At 41.0% G+C, this 23,738-nt stretch overlaps 1 protein-coding gene across 2 annotated transcripts in view; it reads right to left on the minus strand.

Moving 5' to 3' along the window:
* fhod3a (formin homology 2 domain containing 3a) overlaps positions 1-23,738 on the minus strand; it is a 52,281-nt gene that overhangs the window by 4,777 nt on the left and 23,766 nt on the right. Inside the window, exons 4-20 of one of the 2 annotated variants that reach the window (XM_053333919.1) lie at positions 18,521-18,588; positions 17,470-17,575; positions 13,249-13,343; positions 12,718-12,829; positions 12,483-12,577; positions 12,218-12,361; positions 11,834-12,069; positions 10,180-10,184; positions 9,047-9,095; positions 8,554-8,577; positions 7,621-7,788; positions 7,317-7,367; positions 4,989-5,206; positions 4,339-4,343; positions 3,433-3,739; positions 2,013-2,716; positions 1,543-1,683 (exon numbers count right to left, since the gene is read on the minus strand). In XM_053333919.1, the coding sequence (XP_053189894.1) occupies positions 1,543-1,683; positions 2,013-2,716; positions 3,433-3,739; positions 4,339-4,343; positions 4,989-5,206; positions 7,317-7,367; positions 7,621-7,788; positions 8,554-8,577; positions 9,047-9,095; positions 10,180-10,184; positions 11,834-12,069; positions 12,218-12,361; positions 12,483-12,577; positions 12,718-12,829; positions 13,249-13,343; positions 17,470-17,575; positions 18,521-18,588 (2,528 nt within the window). The remainder of the gene's footprint in view (positions 1-1,542; positions 1,684-2,012; positions 2,717-3,432; positions 3,740-4,338; positions 4,344-4,988; positions 5,207-7,316; positions 7,368-7,620; positions 7,789-8,553; positions 8,578-9,046; positions 9,096-10,179; positions 10,185-11,833; positions 12,070-12,217; positions 12,362-12,482; positions 12,578-12,717; positions 12,830-13,248; positions 13,344-17,469; positions 17,576-18,520; positions 18,589-23,738) is intronic. The other variant, XM_053333920.1, reaches the window with a different exon arrangement.

Genomic DNA, 23,738 nt, shown 5'->3' on the forward strand with positions numbered 1-23,738 from the left:
GTTTTTTTTCTCCATCACTGATGCATTGACTGATAACTCATGTATTACAACATAGGAATTTCTGTTAATGACACAAGTCAAACTAACTAAAGGAGCACATTTTTATTTATTTTAAAAAGCTCACAAAGACCAACTGAGAAATTTAGAAAAAAACCTCTCAAATGAGCCCAAAGCTGGTGTGAAATTTTGCAAAATTGGTTAGGACATTGGAATCTCTAATCTCTTATATCTAAAGCACATACTTAAATCTGTAGGAACAGATTTTCTGACCACTTAGGGACAGTGGAGCAAAAGCTGTGAATACATCATGAACATTTACAGCATTTCAGCTGACCTGGAGAACTTGGTTGCAAAGAGTTGCCTACTTACACATCCAGCACATAGATAACAAAATTAGCATTGATTAGAGTTGTGATTCTGGCCACCTGATGAATATTAATAAACTCTTTTCAGTTCACTGGGGGAATTATCTGGCCCTTTGTTTGCTAAATCCTCCACTGTGTTAACCAGGTGGTCGCTGACTTTGATTCTAGCTGTTTTAACATTCTGATGAGACAATTCATGACACACTATATTGTAAGTACAATTGTTTTCCATCTATTAAGCATCATTGCGTAACCAAAGGTAAAAAAGCTATAGATCCAATATCAGCAGAGTCTGCCCTGACTTCTGAATTCTTTGATATTCTGGTGGTCCTCCAAATCTTGGATTCTCTCTTTGATTAACAACTTAGCTTGAACTGTTGATACTGAAGCTGTAGACCACCATCATTTTGTTACATTTTGTGGAGACCAGCAGTCCCGCCTAGGTGCGTTTCTAACTGGTTCGACTCTTAACAGAAGCTGGGGCTCAGGAGTTCAAAGTGTGAGAGGCCTTGTTTTAGGTCCCCATCTTACCAGACCATACTTTTCTTATTTAGAGGCTTTGTGAGCATTACAAAGGATTCAAAACTCAGTTTGATCTGGATCAGAGCACACATGACCCTGATTAACCCTTAAAACCTTAAAAGTACTGGAGATAATTGACACCAAACCTGTTTGACTGGCAACCATGAGGTGTTTGAAACAAAGCATTAAATGTCATGAGAATAAAATAGACAGTACATGAATCCTAATAAAGTTCTGAAATTAATAGGAGGAGCTAATATGACTTAAATTATTCTACATGATGAGATGGGTTAAGAATTTACCAAACAGAAATATCACATAGTATAACGTGACCACAAAACATGGTCATCTTTCCCCCAGTGAGTAACAATAATATCAAATTTGTAATCTCGTTTTGGGCATCGCAGACTCACATATAAATGAAAAGTGTCTAAGGACTAAAAAGCTTCATTTTTAAAAGCTCCACCACATTCCTCTATCTTGGGTGAAAACCCAGTTACTAATGAGTCCATCATGTCTGACATGAGATGGATGAATAAGTAAATGAACTGACCTCCCTCAAAGGCCATTGTGATTAATAGCTGGATTAGTCAGAACATAAATTCCTGATTTGATCATAAACCTCTGTCTCCCAGTTCAGACACTGGTTGTTTACCTTTGTAACTGGCATCTCCTTTGACTTCGTCTCAAACAGGTGTTCTAATTTGCCTGTGTCTAATTTTACTGAATCCAGTTTGGACCAGAATGAGTCTCCGCTCCTCTTGTAGTCCCTGTATTGAGAGTCTGTCGGACGCACCTGATCACAAACAGAAGAAGAAAGGATTGGATTAGGTAGAGACATGTGTTGGACTTTCAGGCAATAAAAGAGGTAAATGAGAGATACACCACAGAAAAAACAATGAGTAATAGCAGCAATGGGAACACGTCTGGTGAGTAATTTTGTCTTTGATGACTCCTTCATAACTGCCTCATTAAAATGTGCTGTCTTTCAAGAAGTCTTCATCTTGGTCTACAGGATCTCCTGCAAAAACTAGTCATTTAACCCACCTCTACCCACATCATCTTATGGATAAATTATAGCCTGATGTCTCCCTGGTTTACGTTAATGTGTCTGTCTCAACTCACCTCACTCCAGAAGAGCCTGATGGTCTTCTTCTTCTTGTTGAAGAGAGGCGGTTCTGGAGGTGGAGGCACTGGAATTGAAGAGCTAAAGGAAGGGGGAGGAGGAGGCCTCATAATCCCTATCAAGGGAGGAGGTGGGGGGCAGCTGCCTAGCATGGGTGGCGGTGGAGGAAAGTGAGGGATGAAGGGCGGGGGAGGCGGAGGGGGCGGGAGATCGCTGCATCCGCCCATCATGACGGCATCCAGAATGTCTTTGTCATCGTCCTCCGTCAGGTCAGTGAAGTTGATGTCTCCGATGCGCAGCTCTCTAGGGCTGGCCAGGAGCTGGTCCCAGATCGTGTCTGATTCCTTTTTGGGTGAAGGAGGAGGGGGCTCAATGGCTTGGGCCTCCAGGTGAGCCTGGGGCGAATTCAAGTCTTTTGTCAAATTTCCAAAACGCTCAGCGATTTGGCGGATGCTCTTGCGTTGATCTGATTTGTTACCTCTGTTGTCCTCCTCCTCGTCATCGCCAATTTGCCCTTCAGCGTCCTCGTTTGTCTCTTTATCTTCTCCCTCTCCTTTCTCTATCTCTTTCTCCTTCTCCGCGTCCTCCTCTTCCTCTTCCTCGTCACTGGGCTTCTTGTTCTGGGAGTACAGCATGTCCAGCATGAAGAGTTTGCTGTTGAGGAGTTTGCTGCACTGCTCGTTCACCTCTGCCTCTTTCAAGCCTGAGAGGGGGTGATGGAGTAAAGAGGGGAGAGAATATTAAAAAGAGTGCGAACGTATTATTGCCGTTGTTGAGCAGACTTTAGTACCTTACAGTACCATCAAGATGGAATGATTTTGAAAAACAATATATCAACATATTGATTGTTATGTACTAATGTATTTTCTTCTTGACATTTGCATTTGTGGTCTTGATTCCAGATTTCTATGATCAAACTTCAACATATTCCATCCACTGTGTGAGATTCTAATCTGAAATAGTATTACTTAATAGTGAGATCATTGGAAAACAATGCTTTAAAAACATTTGAAACATGATTAAAACCCATTTGCTTGTGGTTCTGAGATTACAATAGACCTGCAGTTGGTCACAGTACAGTTATGTTTACTTTCACTGTTGCTCACCAAAGCATGAACATGTCAAGCGCATTTCCCTTCACATAAATCATTTACAACGCTGATTTTTAAAAAATATTCTGAAACCTGCTTTGTGGTTTACGTCTGCTCTGCTGGCAGCAGAATGGTCTCTTGTGTTGCTGTGCGCTTGTGTGTCCTCATGCACACACACGCAATACTAATGTAACGGAGACCCACTGTTTAGAATACTGCTCAATAGCAATATTGACTTGTGGTAAAGGAATCCACAGGTTATCTTTAAACATGTACATTGATGTGACACGGTGAAAGTTTTGAATAATCCTAAGGTATAAAGTATCACTAAATAGCCACAAATACCCACCATTCTCATTGCTGCCTCTCTCCTCCCTCTCCAGAGTGCTGCTGGCGGAGGAGATGCTGGAGGCCGAGCAGTTGTCCTTCTCATTCACCTCTTCATTCTGTCGTTCCTTGTCGCTCAGGATGCCACTGTCCTCCTCTGCCTCCTCTCTCTCCTTCTCCGGTTCCTGCTCAGGCTCCTCACTTTCCTCCTCCTTTTCTTCTGGTGTTTCCTTCTGCACTTCCTCCTCTTCTACCTCCTCTTTCTGTTCTTCCTCCTCCTCTTCAGCAGTGGCCTCTGGCTCTTTTTCCTCGATATCTACGCTGGCGCTGGAGTCATCAGCCTCTCCTGCCACAAAAAAAGTCAAAAAAGTTACTTTATTTTTTTCTAAAATGCTGATATGCGATCTCTATCTCTCATCCTTAGATTTGGTACTTATCACACACACACTTCTCTGCAGTAAAGTACAGTTTGAAATACGTGACATGGCTGTATTTTAAAGGAGCGTCTGTTTAGTCACATATACTTACAAGAAAAACAAAAACACTAATGTAAACAATATGGCGTGTACACAAAGTCAGGTTGTCACAGGACCAGGATGCGAACAGGAAATGAAGAATTAAGTTCCTGTTTACGTTAAAACAGACTCACGTACGGGGTGCACACGCATGTAACTCACAGCACAGTCAGTGCAGTGATGCAGGCGGGGTTAGAATAACACTGTGATGTGAGGCCTCATACACTCAGCTACAGTACCTCAGCTCACGGCGACACATTCACTTCAAAACAAGGCTGTTTTCTTACACAAGATGTTTTGGCATTGCACTTTCAAAAAGGTCTTTCAAAAACCCTTTCTGACCCTTTCACCCATATCCCTTCTTTCTGTTTTTTTTTGTTTTTCTTTTTAGCCCCCGCTGACGTTGTCCCCCTCCTCTCCCTCACTATTTTGCACAGTCTGTCTCTCTCCTCCTTTTTGCTCACGCCTGCATGCTAATTTAAATGGCAGGCTGCAAACTGAAACAATTTAAGGTTAAGAATGATTGCTTTGGGGCGCTCTGTTGGAAATTGAACTGGCAACCTTCTGGTTTTAATTATAACTCCCAAAAGTAAAAGCGATACAAGTGTTCTGAGCTAAAAAAAACAACTTTAAAATCATTTGTTACCACCTTGATTTGGGAAATTGCTCAACACTGTAATACAACATAGTCTTTTATTTTATGGTGATGGAGGCGGTCAACAGTACTACCAGGAGAAACAGCAGCAGTAATAGCAGCCCAAGTAATGCTGAACACTATGTATTGTATCTTATTATACAAAAACTAATACGTTTTTGAGTTATTTGATATTAAATCATCTGAACAAACAGGAAAGAGGTTAGTAAAATTTAGCAGACTATGTTTGGTGGAGAAAGTGTGAACTTTACATTTCATGATCTAAAACATTTTGGACTTGTTAATTACCCACATCCCCTAAGAGACACAGTGTTATTAGTCAAAAATGTATGTCATTGGTTGCTTTATGACAGCTACTCCATCAAACAGCACTCTAAATTCTCCTACCAGTCTCAGAGGGCGTATAAGGAGTGGCGGGGGTCTCAGCTTCGAGGTCAGCCTCTGCTTCCTCCTGGGAAGCAAACGAGGACGGGGTGCTGCTGCGCGACGATGAGGGCCAGGCCTCCGAGGGTTCAAAGGTCAGGTCGAGGTCAGGGCGAGTCCTCGACACCCGGACACGATTCCTCTCGCACTCCTCTGCCGCCAGACGCTCCACTGTCTTATACCTGAGAGGGAGAGAGAGAGGAGGATCAGAATCAGACACCCCCTTCTCAGCAGTGATGCTCTGAGTGTTGCTACTTGCCAAATTGCTAAACTAAACCACTGGCTACCACTCTTTGCCATTTCATCGGAATTCCTCGCGAAATCCCATCCGACTTTGTTTACCTTTAAAGACTTTCCTCATTCTCTCCTCCAAACTGCTCGCCCGTCTCACTCCTCTACCCCGGCTAATTAATTGTCTGAAAAGCATATTCGGTGCATTCATCACTCATTTCCTGCAAGTCGAGAGGGTCAACATCCTGCTCTCCTCTTCTGTTCTGTCTAGACAAACACCAAGCTATCACCAGCAATCCAAATATGCAAACAGAGGAAGTTTAGAGAAGAAGAGACAGCGTTTTGGGGAGGAGGGTGGCGAGGAAAGGAGAGCGACGGGGGGAAGAAGAAGAAGAAGAACGGGAGAGAGATTGGGAGAAGTTAATGTTAGCTTGGCTGCTGAAAGGCCAAAACATCAGAAGTGAATCAGAGCAAACCTGTTCAAGATGTGCCTCGATCGGCTCTCCTGCCTTGTCCTTTCTCCTCTCTCTTCCTCCCTCGTCTTCTTATTCTCCTCCCCTACCAAACTTTACCATTCAACCTGCCTGCCAGAACAGAGATTAAGGCCACCGAAACAGCTCTCTCTCTTCTCTTTCTTTCTCTAACCCCTCCTCTTTCCCACCGTGCTTTCAATGTGTGGTGCTTCTGTTCAGACTTCATTAGCATCAGGCCACTTCAGAGGTCTGAGGAAACTGGATACTAATATATGTGTGTGTGTGTGTGTGTGTTTGTATTTGATTAAGCCTGAAATTGAGTGAGTGAGGCAACTGTGTATTGTATGCTTGAACCTGGACCAAAACCTCCTAAATACACTGTATATCTTTAAATACATGGAAATAAAGTGTTGAGTGATAGCAAAACACTCTAACATACTACTCTACTACTGTAAGCAGTGTTTATGTCTATAAATAACTCTTTGGTAAGCTGTTTTACTATTTGTGTTCATGAAGCTGTACCCAAATACTGAACTGAGATTGCACTAAAATCTGATCACAGCAAATTTGTACTGATATGATCGACACCACGAATGAGAATTGTCATGATTTATTTAGTTAGTAAAATTAATTCGCCCCAGGCACTCTGAAGTCTCTGTACGAGCCTAAAAACACATGTTTTTCTGATAACCGTGACGCCCTATTATACCATAAATACATCAACCTCTACTGTGGATCCAAGCTCCCACACGCTCACTCAGCAGTTCATCTCCTCCATCTGGCTTTCTGTCTGCCACGTGCTTGTTTTGTTTGTCTGTTGTTGAATCAAACTGTTCATAGTTTGTCTTTCTCTCTTCCCGTCTCCCTCCTGTTCTCTCTCTCTGTTTCAACAGTGATTTAAATGAGGACTGAAGGAAGAAGTGAAAGCACTTGGCGCGGCGCATTGGACTGTCAACAGGAGAAAGAAGCAAAGGATGGAGGGGAGGAGAAGAGAAGGAGAAGCGGAGGAAGGAAATGAGAAGAGAAAAGGATGACGTTTTACCTGCTCATATGTTAAAATTCGGCACGGTGGATTTAGGTTTTATAAAGTTGTCATCATGCCCCATTAATATATATACAATATTGACTATGATCAGTCCTAAATCTGATCGTGACCTCACATAACCTCTCTCTCATCCCGAGATTCCCATCTGCACACAAACATAGATTTATTAGGCTCATGAAAATTCTTCTTATGTTTGTGTTCAGATGTGCATGTACTTGAGTGATGAGTGTGTCTGTGTACGCGCACGTGCTTTCAGTGTGAAAGGCCTGTCGAATCCTGGAATCTGATTTCCTCGCAGCACGCAGCTAAAACAATCAAGCCCTTGGCAGTTAAAACACAGCTCCTTAAAAGAGGAGAAATAGGCAGACGGAGCAAAGAAAATCGGTTCAGTATCCCCTCGGCCTCTGGCAGCAAAGGGCACCTTTTTAACCTGAAAACAATTACACTATTACCGAGCTTCCCAAACCACAGTCTGAAACATATTCCCCCCGGGTTCAGCTGTTCTGCGTGTGTGTGCTGTTTTGATTTAGTGCACACACTTACCTCTCATCCCGCGCAAGCCTGGCCTCTTCCATTTTATCCACATAGTTGCGGCTGTGAGAGAAACAGAGAGTTTTAAAACATAATAATCATAGCCTTCATGAAAGTATAGTCAGTATGGTGTTTTGTAGACTTGCTGGTGTGAATATAACATGACTGCACATCACACACACATATATACACACACACACACACACACACCCAAGCGGTTATTGTATTTGTTTAACCTGTACCTTCACATGTAATGTTGGTTTTCCCATTTGTACATATGGCTCTTTAAAAAAAAAGAGAGTCAACAATGCCTCACCTGTGCTTGTTCCTCTCCTCTCTCTCTATCCTCTGCAATCTCTCCTCTCTCTCCACACGGCGGCGCTCTCGCTCGGCTGCCAAGGACTCCTGGTGTTGTCTGTAGGAGGAGGACAGAAGACCTCCCAGAGCAGGCCTGAGAGAGAGGCGAAAACATTTATTTACACCACTGCCAAATCTATGTAATCCAGACAATAATAAACATAATATTTCTCTTTCTTATCGTTAATTGGAGAGCTTAAACAATTGGTCGACAGAAAATTATAAGCAGATTTGATAATTATTTGATTGACTGTTTAAGTGAGTTTTAAAGCAGCCAAAAAAATCGATTCAGCCTTTCAGATTGAATATTTGGGGTTATGGACTGTTGTTGAAACAAGCAATTTAGATATGTAAACTTGGCTTTTTCCATTTTTTTGAGACATAATACATTATAAAAACAAATTGCATATTATTTATATTTATATTAGTTTTAGCCCTATCACATTGATTATCTTGCTTTATGACAAAGTTTAACATTATATCTTGTCTGTTACATAATGAATGCATCACAGTTTTTTCATCCTCTGGCTCACATCTGCAATGTAAACTAAATCTTATCATGATACACATACTCATTGTGTATGCAGTGCTGCTATAGAGTATGTATAGGTAAGTCCGTAACATGCCAACTGTGTTTTAATGGCTGTGTTCTCTATGGAAGACATCTGAGCAGCTCATTAACAAGGGAACCTGAGAGCTGAAATCACATTCACTTCAGTATGTCATCACCATGAATGCAGTACGGGGCTGCACACAGTCTATGCTTGTTACACGTGTGAGTGTGTGTATGTTTGCTCATGCGAACACACATGAATATGTTTAACATACAGGATATTTTAGGAATGTTTTCGTGCATGTGTGCCGACATGATTAAGGTGAAGCAATCTCTGACCTGGAGCTGGTTGGCGTAGAGGGGCTGCTGAGAGACACGTGACCTCCATTCCTAAGTGAGAAAGGGAGTAAAAAAATGGGTGACAGAAAGTTAACTACTGCAGTCACCCCAGTTATACGACACCATATTGAATAAGCGGAGAAACTGGTGGCAAGAAACGTATTTGACACCTTGTTACATAACAGAAACGCTGTTGGTGCAACACTAGAGTGACCCTAATTAGTAACCGCTGTGGTGTTTATTCCCTTTCTGGAAAATTCCAAGCAAGCCGTCTGTACTCAGTTACAACCTGCTGTGAATCTGAAAAGACTCTCTGCTAAAATGAATCTTCCTTGATAAATCAATGAGTGAGTGTTACCAGGCAACACCTCTGCTTTCCTAAGTAATATTAGTGTTTTGCAATGGTGTCATCAAAGCAAAACCACAGCATTTGTGAGCATTTAAAAAATATTACTGTAGTAGTAGTAGATTCCTGTTGGTTATAGGTGAAAACATGGAGCTCTCATTTCTACTAGAATATTCACAATTATTAGCAAACATGGCTGTAAATAGTAGCAGATTATCATAGCAAGCTACACACTGTGTACTGTAAGTGAAGTGCAGGTCATTTAGAAATACAGTCAGTTGAAGTGGACAGTGAATGGAGAAAGTAAGGCTGAGAAAATGCTAAATGCTATTAAAATGATCATACTAAGAAGCGAGGAGTGACTATATAGATATGGAGGTGAAGAGTTGGAAAAGGCTTCTGAGAAAAGTCATTACTTGCATACTGTATTCCTTGAAAAGAAAGGAGAAGTAGCAACTGAGAAGCAGAACAAAGGTGTTAAAAAAGTGAGGGAGACTATCCACACGTGGGAGTAACTAAGTAAAAGTGGTGTGAAGGAGCGGCAGGTGATAATAAGAACGTTGACAGACTCAAAGTGAGAAGCGGTGCAGTCAAAGAAGTGAAAAGAGCTGGTGAAAAGGCGGAGGTGATGAATAACAAAAGTGGAGATTCAAGCTTGGTGCCGGGATAAAAGCCAGAAACGGGAGTGGAAATCGAAAAAGGAAAAGTGCATCTTCAAAGAGTTGAAAGGAAAGCTTTCTTTGCTTCTTAAAGTCATGGGAGATTGCGCTCTGCTGTCCATCTGACCTTGGTGGCGTCAATTTGGGTGACTGCTCGCTGGGTTTGGCCGGAGCCGGGGGTGACGGCTCCTCATCCAGGTCGTAGGAGAAGAGGTGGAAGGGCGTGTGGGGCAGGTAGGGCAGGCGGTCGTTGGAGGGACGGGAGCTGCCACGCAATGGCGGGCTGACCTCCTTGGTTGCTGGCACAGTGATCATAGATTTCTTCCTGGCCAGCAGGCTGACCAAAAGGGAGGGCTCAGCTGGGGGGCTGAGAGGGGAGGAGAGAGGAAGAGAGGAGGAGGAAGGAGTGGAGGGAGATCGGATGGTAGGTGCAGGAGGTGGTTCAGTCCGATTCCGCTGCTCCCCCTCTTTCTTACTCTCCTTTCTGGAAGTGATGGCGATGGATTGGATTGTCGTTCGGTGAACTATGGATGGAGGAGGTCTGGCAGTGCTACAGGAGGAACAGAGGAGTGGATGAAGAAGGGGAATAAACACATGAAACTAACCAAATGATTGTATGACTGTATCTATCTGAGCCATTTTAACAGGTTCAAGGGGTACAGTAAAAAGTAAAGCACTGTTTCTAATATCTAACACATATGCACTTAGGCCACCAAGGACATCAACCAACCACATATACAATGAAAAACTGCGAAAAAGAGTTTTTAATAGTTTTGTGCACTTTATATGCAGTCCTCTAGATGAATACGAATAGGAACAGAACATAATTTCATTTTTACATTACCACCATGTCCTAAAATACCTGGGGGTGGTCTGACTAGACACTGTAAAAGCCCCCTCCTGCTCATCCGAATCAGACTCAGTCACTGGAGTCTCTGCTTCCTCCTCCTCCTCCTCTTTCTCTACCCCATCCTCACATTCCTCCTCTCTTTGGAGGCAGAGGGGGTGAGGAGGGGCGGATGGATGGGTGGATGGACAGATGGACGGACAATGGAGGGAAGGATTGAGGGAGAGATGAGGCAATACATGAGGATATCATGCAAATAGAAATCACTATCTTTTGAAGGAATGGAACAGAGGAAGGGGAGAGATGGAGGGTTAGATGAGACTGATGTGCGTGTGGAAATAATGAGCACAGCTGCACTACCAGCAGCTGCACATGCATTTATATGACGTTCAAAGACAACAAACGAGATATATCAGATAGAGATTCATTAAGAGGAAAACAAAAGGATTCAGACAGTAGAGAACACAGAAATGAAGAGGAGAATATGTCAGGGATGGACAACTGACTTGAGAGCAGTGTCACCGAGCTGTTTTGTCCAGTGAAACCAGATGAGTCGGCGCACACTGCCAGAAGTTGTACCACAAGACCAGAGCCGTGTGTGTGTGCATGTGTGTGTGTGTGACAAATGGGATGGTCAATAATTGTGTCTTTGTTTTTTCTGTGTGATCATGCACAGTATAAAGGAGGATGCAATGTCTGACATAAACAGCTTTCACCCATCACTTCGTATGCATAACAGATTCTAACTCAACTATCCACACTTTTTTTCCAGAGATACGCAGGTGTGCTAAATTATATGCAAAGGGACAGAATCGGCCACATTCACTGGGAAAGGTAGAAGAGTAAAAGAGATAAAAGATAGAGGAGAGGACAAGGAGGGGAAAGATTTACCTGATGCAAACAGCAACAACCGCCTCCAAATTTCCCATTAGTGCATGAAAACACGGCACTAAAAAGCCTGTGCTGGTTTAATAATGTGTATGCTTGTATTAGAATCACAAGCAAACTTATCAGCAAACTTTGCAGGGTTTTGCAGATGATATGAATTGGGGTTTTTTGCATGTTTTTTAAGTCTGTACTAGTGTTTAAGAGTCCACACCGAGTGCTGTATGTCAAGTGAGACACACAATTAGGTGTTAGGTTAGCAATAGTAATAGATAGACAGAAGGCCACAGAGGTCAACAGCTGACCTTTCTCTGAGTGACCTTTGAACTTACATGGATGGAAGGAAACCTGATAGTGCTCTGGAGCAGAAAGTGTTGGTAAAAGACAGTCAGAATTTTCTCTCTCTCGAGTTTAGTTATTTAAACACATTTGCATCAGAAATATCCTGTAAGAAGTGATGCTGAACACCTTCACTCTCTGTTATGACACTTCATTAAATGACTTGTTGACTCTGAAAATTCTCCATCCTGCCCTCCTGCTCACCTCTCGCTCATGTCTTCAGACCTCTGGCTGCTGAAAGGGTGGAAACCTGCTCTCTGCGGAGAGGCAGGGCTGCAGGGGGAGGCGTGACCGGATCGCCCGAGAGAAGCCCTGCGGCTCCGTCTCCTCTCCAGACCGCGCTTCTTATCCCCGCCCCCTAGGCTGGCCCGTCGGCGGTCTCGGCGTCCCATTGGTGGAGGCTGACTGTCATCATCGCCATCTTCATGCCGTAGGGTCATCTGAAGAAAAAATAGATTGGGTGTGAGGTAGGAGTGGTGACCAGTGCATCCCACAAAACAAATACTATAGCAGCTAATACTCTTTAATAAAAAAGCCAATATCAGCTTGTAACATTTTCCTTGTGATCCTATGATTGAATATATTTGCCTCATAAATGTTGAGCTGCTCAACCAAGTCTAGATCAGTGCCCTTCCGCCCCAGGTGTCTTTGGGACACTGTTTCCATGCCCTGTTCCTCCAGACCATCCACCATGTCATAGAATGAGTCCTGGTCAGGCAGTGCTGCCAGTGTCTGCCAAAAAGGAAAGGAGACAATAGAAAGAAAGGGGATTACTCTGGTGTCAAATAATAAAAAACAGTTCTAAAATGAATTCAATAAATCAGGAAAGACACCATATTTCATTCAAATTCACCTTATTGATGAGGGTCATGGCATAGACCAGCAACTCTGTGTCTACACCGTCCTTCTCATGCAAGATCTCCATAGCATTGGACCATGGTTTGCAGCCTGGAAAACAGTGCAAATTCACAGATAAAAATACATGCATTGGTTTTTCATCTGCAACAAACCAAACTATTAACTTGTGTAGACAAACAGAGTAACGACAAGTTCCTCAGCAGGTGATGTGTGTGTTCAGTCTTTTTTACCTAACTTGGTGTCCACAGTGGTGATGGCTTGTATGAGCAGTGGAGCGTTGGACTCGGAGTATTCCACAAACACAAGCAACAGCTTCAGAGCTGTTTTTACCACCAGACGGAACTAAGGGGAGAAATATACATATCATACAAGTTTAAATTGAACTGTGTTTGTTGTTAGACCCTGTTATTTAAATGGATCAATAATTGATGTAATTCCCTATCAGTGACGGGTGGGTATGGGGTATGTATGTGTTAAATGTCTGGTATTATATGTCCCTATCAAATCAAATCTATATAGAAAAGAAATGATGCATTGTTTGGTTTTATGTGTTGGAATCAAGACTATACAAAGTAGAAGTGTACTGTACCTTTAAAAGTACCACAAAACAAACAATAGACACAACCCTGAGGTCAGAACACAGAACACAATCAATAGCAGATGTTTGTGTGTACCAACCTGTTTGCAGTTTGTGTTTGTGTGTGTGTGTATGTGTGTGTGATTGGGCTTGGGGATGATTTACTATGCATTCATATTTATACCTTTGAACCAGCAAGCGTGTATAGCCACTGGATTGTCTCAGCATGGCCAATGACACCGTTCATCCCGTCCACGTACAACATGATCTGCCCCAGAGCTGAAAGCAGGGTAGACAAAAAGAAAAACAGAGAGATAGAAAGTTATAGAGCAAAAGTAGAAAGATGATTCAACAGTTACTCGGAAAACACCCCCTCCATACCAAATGGCAGCTGCACACGGGTAAAGCTACAGTAGCTATAAATAACAACAAAGGTCATTAGGGAAAAGGTTTCCTTTTATGCTTTGGATCTTTATGAAAGAAAAAAAACAGACTAGATATTTGAATATTGTTGTATAATTAATGTTGTTTTCAAGCTTCATTGGTATAGTGTCTTACTGTATTTCCCATTACAGAAACATTCCTGTGAATGGTTTTATGTTATGGTAGTTAACATATGGTTTCCCTCTCTTCCCTCTACAGGGTATTTACAGGAAATGCTGCAACTGCACTGAATGACCTTTCCACTCCGTATTTATGTTTTCATAAACTGATTTATTAAAGCAGACTTGAAAGTTTCACTCAGTCTTTGATTTGAATGTCTCAGGTTATCAGTGATGGTATGTAAATACATGCATTTATGCAAGTACTGTGAATGAATATCATTTGAAGTACAGTACTTATAATTTACTTAAGTGCTTTGTATGCCACTTTATAATTACTCTATGTTCTGACTTATCAAATATGTTGTTCCAAATAACTTCCACCTTGACCTGTTTACATTAACTAGTTTATGATGTTACTGATAATACTGTGTGTTTAGCATTGAAAGAACATTTGCAGAAAATACTTTTTAGAAAAAAATAATTTTAGATTGCATTATGACTTTTACTGAAGTGAATGTACCAAATAGTTCTGAAGGTCAAAGTAAAATATCCATATGGAGACACCTGGCAGGACAGCAAAAGGAAGAAGAGTCCCTCTGGAGAACTGAGACAATGTCTAATTTCTTCCCAATATTCTATTGAAAGAGTAAATAAATGTAAAACAACAACCCAACAGGAAATCATGTGTTGGGCTTCTCTTATATATATGTGTATTGTTTTTTGTGTTTATTGTCAACTTAGAAGAAGTCAGAGGAGGAAAAATTGTGTGTCATTCAAACAGGAAAGAGTGTAGACTGTGTATGAGTGTCCCCATCCTGCTGATAAGCAGACATTCCTTTCTTTAATAAATTTGTTCTGACAAGAAAGTGAAAGTGAAAGTGGATTTTCATACAGTGTACTGTTAAAAGTTTCAGGAGAGTGAATTCAGCCCACACGGAGTTAGAGCAACAGACAGAGAAGTCAACTCTCTCAGCCATGTATTTGGATTCAAATTTGCGAATTGAAGCAATTTCTTCACTTCTTGGACAGATCCTAAAACCCCATGACAAAAAACAGGGGAAATCTGACAGTATTTTGACTCTTGATGAATTTCATCTTCACAACCTGATCGGAAGACGAAACACCTATGTGAAGTTTTTCATCGATGAGGAAGAATTTTTTGATCCAGAGTATGACTACGACTTCACTAAGCTCTCGGACTCCTCTCAGTGTATGAGGGGAGCTGAGCTTTATGAGCGCCCAAAAGGCTGGTACCGCATGGCCTTAAAGGTCAAAGGTAAATATCCAGATGGAGACACTTGGTTGGGCACTGGGGGGTGGAGGAGTCACTCTGTACCAGGAGAATGGCCTGTTTCCTACCATGGAACAGGCTTGGAAGGAGCCAGAGGCATCATCAGGAGTCACTACAAAGCAGGAGACAGAGCTGTGTACGGCAGAGGGATCTACTCAACACCTGATATACATGTTGCTGAGAAAGAAGAGTATGCTAAAACCTTCACATCAAAGACGACGGGGAAAAGTTACAAAGTGATTCTGCAAAATCGAATCAATCCTGGAGAGAGAATGATTTGCCAAAGATCCGACTACTGGCTCATTCCTGTTAAAGAAGGAACATCTGCCCTGAAGGAAAAACAGATAGTGGAGAGAGCTATTCGACCGTACGGCATTCTGATTAAGGAGGTAAAGGATGATGATGATGATGATGATGATGATGATGGTGTTGGCAATAGTACTAACAACAATGACAACAATAATTTCTGTCGACTATTTTGAATGTGATGCTTGCAATGGTGATGAAGATGATGATGATGATGATGATGATGTCAGCAAGAACTTTTTTCTACACTTATTCTTCCTTGGGTTTATAATTTGGTGTAATCTTTAATTGCATTTTATTTTAAAGTTCTTTATAAAGCAATATTTGCCCAAAGTTGTTTTAATGGAGGATCAATAACACATATACTGTAACTTTTGCTATTTTGTGATTCATCATGAAGACTGTTTCTGACTTAGACTTTTTACCCATATATTTTAGTTTTTGTTGTATTGTCAAACGTGGATATTTCTGTTGGTGTTTGTGGGTCCTTTAAAATCTGAAACCATGTTACATACATAATGTGAGGAGTTTCTTTTCCTACATTTAATTGTGAATGTTGTTATAATGAAACACCTATCAAAGCGTCAGCACGTTAATCCAATCGTAAACTCTTTTTCACAAAAATGTACTCTTTCCTTGTTACGCCTTAAAAACATGTATGTTAACTGATCATGTGTTACTATATGAAAATAAAGAGTTATAAATGATCTACATGTCAGTGTCTTATTTGTGCTGGGCTGTTAGGGGCTTTCCTGTGGAAAGTTTAGACCACAGAAGTGTGCTGGGGAACTGTGCCAACTGCGCACACAAAAAACAGACCATAGTACATATTAGTACATCAGTCAACATTTGTACAGACCTGTTGCCCATCTATTTCATTGGTCTATCAAAATGCTGTGGACTCAAAGCTTGGGGAGGTAACAATCTAAATCTCTGCTATTCTACAGGAGCTTTCAAGAACTTGTTTACTTTATCAATGCCTCTATTTTGTCTTCTTTTTCTGTTTCAAATATACTTAATCAATGATGACTTACTATATAAAAGGCAGTGTGTCTAGCTTCTCATTCCAGATTTGCAGAAAACCAGCTGCATACTGGATATGCACATACATTTCAACAAATTCATGCATATTTGAAAGCTTGCGTCATGTCCACACGGTCACTGATGCCAGCTTGGTTGTTACACCTGACGAACATGCCTGTGAAGCGCTCACATGTGTTACATAAATAAAGAGCCTTACAGTAAATGCCCTTCTGTTTCAGTGTTTTTACAGGTGGGAGATTTAGCAGGGGGAGTTTCAGCCAGGGACCCTTTGACTGCTATCCTTTACCATGTATCACATAGCTGCAACTCACAAGTTATTCATCAATTAATAGACACAAAACTACGCCTTAATTATCCAATTCATGAAATGATGACCCCTGACACAAGTTTGCATCTCTCTGGAGAACTGATTGTACTTCATTCTTGTGTGTGTAATCATTTGTTTGTGTTTAAAATGAGTACGTATTAGATATTATATATTGTGAATCATTAAAACAGTTTTGGATTTCTCTTTTTTGGATCTTTTTACCAAATCTGTTTTAGAATAAGAATTTACTCTATTTACTCCATGATATGCCTGGATTCCATGTAGATAATAAACAATTCAGATTTCTAATAATTGTATCATACTATGCTAAAAAATGTATACTTACTTTATGGAAAGATGAATCACCTCCTTTGTTTAAGATGTTTGTAAACCACCTTACACATTTGTTCCTTTACAGAGACTCAAGAAATATGGTTGCGAAGAGGTTTTTGTTGAGCTGTGGGGGCCTTTCCTTTCTTGCCTTAGGGAGCTACAGTATGTTTGTGATTTTGGTTCAGAGCTTGAGTCAGTTGTGTGTAAAATGTTATTCTATGCTGAGTGATTGATTGGTTGTGTTTGTTTTGTTTGTTGGTTTGTTTGTTTTGTTTGTTTTTCCTGTTTTCTGTTGTTTCAGCAGATTGTGCACATATGCTATGTACAGTAGAGCATACCATTGAAAAAAGAGAAGTTAAGACACGAAGGAGGTGTGTAAAAATACTGAGACACAGACAAAAATGACCAAATACACACCCACACATTATTAGTAACCGCTCAAGATAACTTGACTAAAAATGTATTGTGGGAATTGTTATCACCACATTATAGTATACTGGCTAAATTGTATGGTCTTGGCAATAAAACCCATTCAGGTTTGAATTTTAAAGTGAAAGAAAAGAGCTAAAGAGAGCATACCTCTTAATATGTAATTCTGGTAGTTCTGGTCAGCTTCTGCTCCCACCTTGATGAGACATGTCAGACCTTCAGCCATCACAAACTCATGGACCAGATCTTTGTCATCCTACAGTAATGAACAAAGAGAGAGAGGTTGAAAGAGAACATAATACATTTATCCACAGAAACACACATACAGAACTATACAAAGCAAAGCCTGAAACGCTTGTGTAGCTGCATTACCCTTTAATACCACACAGCGGCGGTAATGTTCAGAATAATGTGTAAAGTTGACTGTACTGAACTTTCAATCAACCCCCCCCTTCATTGTTTCAGCCAGCTGATACACACACTCCACATGTCAACAACTGTGTGTGTCGCAATTTTTGACATGTCATCTAATATAACAAAAACTAAACTAAAAGGATCATGTAAACACTTGAAGGTAGTTCTGATGTGATCCAAAAGGTTGCTAAACTAATGCTGCCTGGGCTGCACAGAGCTTCATATGGCAGCAGTAAAGACTGTTAAAACGTGACTGCATCTGCCATCAGATACTGGCATAACATTTGAGCTATGGTCACATGGTCATATTTACAGGCTTTGGGGTAATAAATCATGACAGTAGTTTAAAGCTTTTCTCATACTGCTGTTGTGTGTGTGTGTTGAATCATGTGTTGTTATATTTGAGTGCCTTTGTGTGTGTGTGTGTGTGTGTGTGTGTGTGTTTATGTGTGCTCGTGCTCCAGAAAAAAGCTCTTTGTATTTTAAGTGTCTGACTCCTCTCATCTTAAAATAAAGATTCCCTCACAAACACAAATGCAAACACCCACCCACACACACACACACACACACACACACACACACACACACATCCACCCACCCACCCACCCACCCACCCACACACACACACACACAGACACACACACAGACACACACGCAGGCACATAGAGGGAAATGCCACGTTGATGGAGATCTCTGTCATCATGCAAGAACACAGTGGCCACAATAACCGACTGTATTCTGCTACAACAAACTGACAGTAATTGCATGTGAAATATGTGTGTGTTACCTGAAAAATCTGCTTTAGAGAGAACAGCGCTCTTCTCAAGTCACGTCCATTGGAGTTGTATAGTCTTTCTGCAGAGAGAGAGACACACATAAGTGGTTATTTACCTATAATTTAACAAACAAAAGCAATGCAAAGACAATTAAAGTGACTGGCTCGAGTATGACAAATGATAAAAAAATAAAGCTTTTCTGACACAATCTGTAGCTTTGTGCACTTTTCATCTCATCTTCACTCGTTACGTGTTTCATTCTGCTGACGAGATCAATAAAATCTGCAATGTCAATCAGTCACAGCTGTGCAAAAGTTGCACAATAGTTTGGGATGCGAGAAGAGTGCCGAGGTTCGATGGAACCAATCACACAACACAGCCCAGATCACCTGAGACAGGCACTTCATCACACACTTTCACTGCGTCCTCACTCGCAGGGCAACACGTGCATGGTCTCTCACACGCACACAAAGACAAACACACACACACACACACACACACACACACACACACACACACATACATACACGTTGCAATGGTGATTAGAGCTGTATTGGAATGTTAATGAGTTGCTGGCTGGGCTTCAACGGTGAGGTATTCAGGTCACGACATGGAAAGCACTCAGAAACCAACAACTACAAGCTCTTACACTATTGCAGTGATATTTAGCCTTATTAATTCTTTCTTTGAACACAAAGAGATAAAAACTAATAATAAAAAACAACAAAGAGAACATTGATATACTTTTATAATATTCCTGAAGGGCCTTGAAATGATCCTGTATTAGGGTTTCCGGGATCTCTTATCTCCTCCACAGTAGTAATCTATTTTATTATGTTTTTCCTGGTAGTTAGTGTACTATCATCATATTTTGACTGTTTGCTCATAGTTATGGTCATGTTTTGATGTTCATATTTGATCTGAAATGTACAATGTTCTTAAAAATGTACTTGAATACCACATGTGCCCCTTCCTCTTCCTCTTAAGGAATGTTAATTTATCTGAATGTGTGTAACAAGGGTTGAAAAAAAATGCACTTTGTCTTGTTGTACTAGATTTAACATTACTTACTGCATATTTATATCCCTACAATGGTCCAACAACAGGATCATTTTCTTAAGTGCTCTGCATTAAGCTAAACATCTCTTTATTCAGCATCCATGATGTCCATTTGTGAATATGAACAGTTGTGCATTCAGCTGTGTGTCAGCAGGGGGTTTGGGAAACCTATGTGTGTAAATCCTGAGTTTGCCTGTTAATCACAAATCCTTTGGTCCATCAGAAAGAAGAGGGGGGGGTTGGTCAAAAGTGTATGGAGGTAAGGACAGAGCAGGATAGTGAAACCACCCCCTGATGAGGGCCCAGACGCCTATCCTGCTGTCTGGAGCTCAGTGGTATCAATCTCTAAGCTAAGCAAGGGTAACCCAAGGCCAGGGTCAAAATCATTATCATTACAGGCCTCCCTGTCTCTGTATCTGCAGGAACCTCTCTGGAACATTCATGAAATACATCTGTGATAGTCCATGGTGGAGATAAAGAAATCCTCAAAGGTCATAAAATCATCTAAATAACTAATGTGAAGAGGAAACCACCAAACAGAGTTAAAAATGTGGAAAAAAGTGACAAGAAACAGAAAAGCAAAGAACATGGGGGGTGGGAAAAAGAGGAAAAAACGAATAAACCAGCAAAGAAGTGGAAGGAAAAGGTAGGAAAGCGTAAGTCAGTGTCTGATTGGAGGAAAGAGGACCAATTGCTTCTGGGTAATCATGACAGAGTAGACAAATGAGAGAGCCAAAGACATGGAATTCCCCTTCCTAAAATACACAAACTATATGTCGCAGCCAAGTCATTTTAGTGAAATGTTGACTTGAAGATTTTTAACCCTTAATTAGCTTGCCCAGCAAATTGAAAAGTTGTTAAGTTTACAGACCTGTAATTCTATGTCTTATAAGCACTTTGAATAGCCTTGTTGTTGAAAGGTGCTGCACAAATTAGCTTGCCATGCAGTTGTAGGGGACAATCAACTACTTTGTTATAATGTTTACTTCATATTTATGGTGTAATATTACTGTAATTTCACAAAATGGTCATTGTATCTATCCAACAGAGAAAATGTAGCACCTGCTGAGTACAGAAAAGGTAAAAAAGTAAATTTAAGTGGTTTATCAGCTTAAATAATTAGTCACACGTGTGCCTTTTATATACTTTAATGTTGTGTTTCTTAAAAGCAGGAGAACATGAATAGGTAGCAGGTGCCATGACCTCATTCACATCCCCTTCAACAAACCACAACAAACTGTGGCTCGGTTATAACGAGCTCCTTCAAACTGCCAATTTGGTCTGATTTCCTTCCTCTCGTTTCTAGGTTTCCCTGGAAATCAAGTGGCCACTTAATGATGCGGGAAACAATCTGCCTGGTCCTCGAGGGTCAATGGATCACTCAGGCGATCACATGTGATGTTTGTATTCTTCGTCATCAGGCTATGAGTGGGCCCTGATGACCTTTACCAAAACGTCTGCTGTGCATCAGGAGCATGTCAGCAGCAGTGATAAAGCTTAAACTTGGCTAGATTCATTTGTGGTCTACCACTAGTGAAGCAGTCAGGTGTGAAAAGCAAGGCATCTGGCAATATTATTAGCCTATTTAAAAGGAGAACCACCACCAATGTAAATAAACACACACTGAATTATATTTGCAGAAAACTGTCATGTAAAGCTACAGTTTATTTAATAATCTGATTCCTATACCTAAACCTTGTTGCATCTGTACAACATACATCTTACAAAATGAACCCCATTTAGTATAAGAAGGCGAAGGTGAAGGTATTTTACTTTCCTATCAGTTACTGTCTCTGGTTGACATGTAAAGAAGTTAAGAACTGAATTTAGGTGAGTGTGCTTTGCAAGCCATTCACCGAATATGGGCCAGACAAATGAATCTAATAGTTATTGTCCCTCATTTCTGTTTCCTGAGCTATGAACTCAAATGAAAAGTATCTACAGCTGCACAGCTGCAAAGGACACATTAAGTTCTGTGCAGGTTAATGCTGACTGTAACTAATTTATTAACCTAGCTGGACACAGATGATGGACAATATGCCAGAAACTATCAGGACATACTGTTTGTTCCAGGGAAGATTTCCATGAAATACAAAGTAGGAGTGAGAGAAATGAATAATAAGGAGCCTCTGTCAGAAAAAGCTGATCTAGACAACAATTCAACTCTCAAAAGATTTCAGAGCTAGACTTCTCCTTGAGTGAAACTTGGTTAGACACAACAACAAACAGACAGAATCAAGCAAAAGGTAGGGAAAAAAGTTGTATTTCTCTGTATGGTCCTTTCCATAATGTTGTCAGATACTTACAATAACAATCTGAGCCTGTCAGTGGTAAAACTAAGCACTTTCAATGTACAGACACTGATGGGGTGCCCACGTCAGATTACATCGCAGCCTGTTTCACAGCTGCTGACTACAGTGATCTCGCTCAATACTGAACCAATTTAAAAAACTGTTGTCCCCATCAGTCACTTAGACAAAAAGATGGGAAAATGCAATCAAGATTGCAAAAAGGCTTAAGTTTCCCTTTCTCCAAATGTGCACACTATTGGATAGAGCAGTCTCAAAATACCAAACAACTGGAGATCTCCCCATCTACCAATCATCCGGGAATTTCTAAACAGCAGCAAGTACAGCAACTAACAAACCTACACCCCTTGTCCCCCATTTGTCCCCACAGTGAACTGCATGTCACCACCCCAATATGAAGGGCTGCCCTAAACAGTTTCTCTAATTATTTCCATTCAGTTTTAACACCAAAAGCTGAAAGACTGTCTCTAGTTGAGCGAAGCAGTTTAAAGACTGACTTGCCTGTCAGATAGGAGAGGGTGTTAGTTCACCTAACAAAACCTGCCACTTATTTTAGTTTCCAAAGCAAATCCCATTAAAATTAATGTCCTTTTGTTTTGTTTTTCTCCAACCAAAACAACAAGAGAATCCTTCACTTGTTTTTTTCAGACATTCAACAGCAAAACGTATTAAGACTTTTTTTGCAGTGCACAGTTAAAAACAATAGCATCACAGTATAGTCCAGAATTACTCATGGCAATACCCTGTGATACCACCTGATAGTTGCTAACAAAGTCTTGTCAACATACAGTAATTACCCTTCTGCTCCAGAGTAAACATAGTTTGACATGTTAAATAATCAATGGGATGTTTTCCCATTGGCATAGAGGTTTCCAGCTGTCTTAACATTGCTTGTCTAGAGCGATGGTGCATTCAACCCTGGAGATAATTCAAACAAACCACTCTCCCCTTCAACCTCTGGACCAAACTGTTTTGGCCTACTTCAGTGCCTGCATCTCTCTAGAGGGAGACTGAGATAACAATGAAACACAAACTAGGAAGGTAACGCATCTTAATTAGGTACCCTCCGTTGATTCAAGAGAAAGAGTAGCAAATGTGGGGATGAGTGAGGAAGGAGAAAATAACAAAATGATGGTGTTTTAAATGGAGGATTTGCCTGTCCACGTGTCTCTTGCTGGTCATCCTCTCTTTTTCCTGGCTGTAGGTTTTATTATTGTCACAAGAAAAGCTGAAACACTCGCTGAGATGTGTCATTGTGGCTTGTGTGTGTGTGTGTGTGTGTGTGTGTGTGTGTGTGTGTGTGTGTGTGTGCGCTCAAGCAGTGCCTGTGTGTGCGTGTGCAATTTCTGTGAATGTGTGCTCGTGCCCATGTGTAAGCGCTGGTGTTTGCTGAGTGCAGACAGACAGATGAAGGAAAGACAGAAAGGCACGATACATTTATAGACTTTCTTGGAGTTTTTACTGTTTTGTTTTGGAGGACTCACAGTTCTTGTCCACACTGTTTTCCCCATGACCTCACATGCACTGCATTATGTCAGCCTTAACAAGTCATTTAGCCCCATATTCCGTCTTAAAATTGTAATTTTTTTTAAAGCAAAGGGGAAAATCTGCCAGCAGAATGAGTTATTTCCACTTGTTTCCAACGTAGTTCCTCCTGTTCATAATTTTCAGTTGTATTTCATAGTTTACCCAAAGAGTGAAACAAAACCTTTCCATAAGCCAAAATCTATAAACTCTACACCAAGTGTAGTCAATAAGTCAAAAGCCTTACCCCGCATGTGAAACCATCTCTATAATTAGAGCTTTATTGAAGGAGTGACATGGACACTGGTGTTCAGTTACTGTTTACTCTTTAATGTGT

Source organism: Scomber japonicus, chromosome 15, assembly GCF_027409825.1.
Source record: "Scomber japonicus isolate fScoJap1 chromosome 15, fScoJap1.pri, whole genome shotgun sequence".
Classification (NCBI taxonomy): domain Eukaryota; kingdom Metazoa; phylum Chordata; class Actinopteri; order Scombriformes; family Scombridae; genus Scomber; species Scomber japonicus.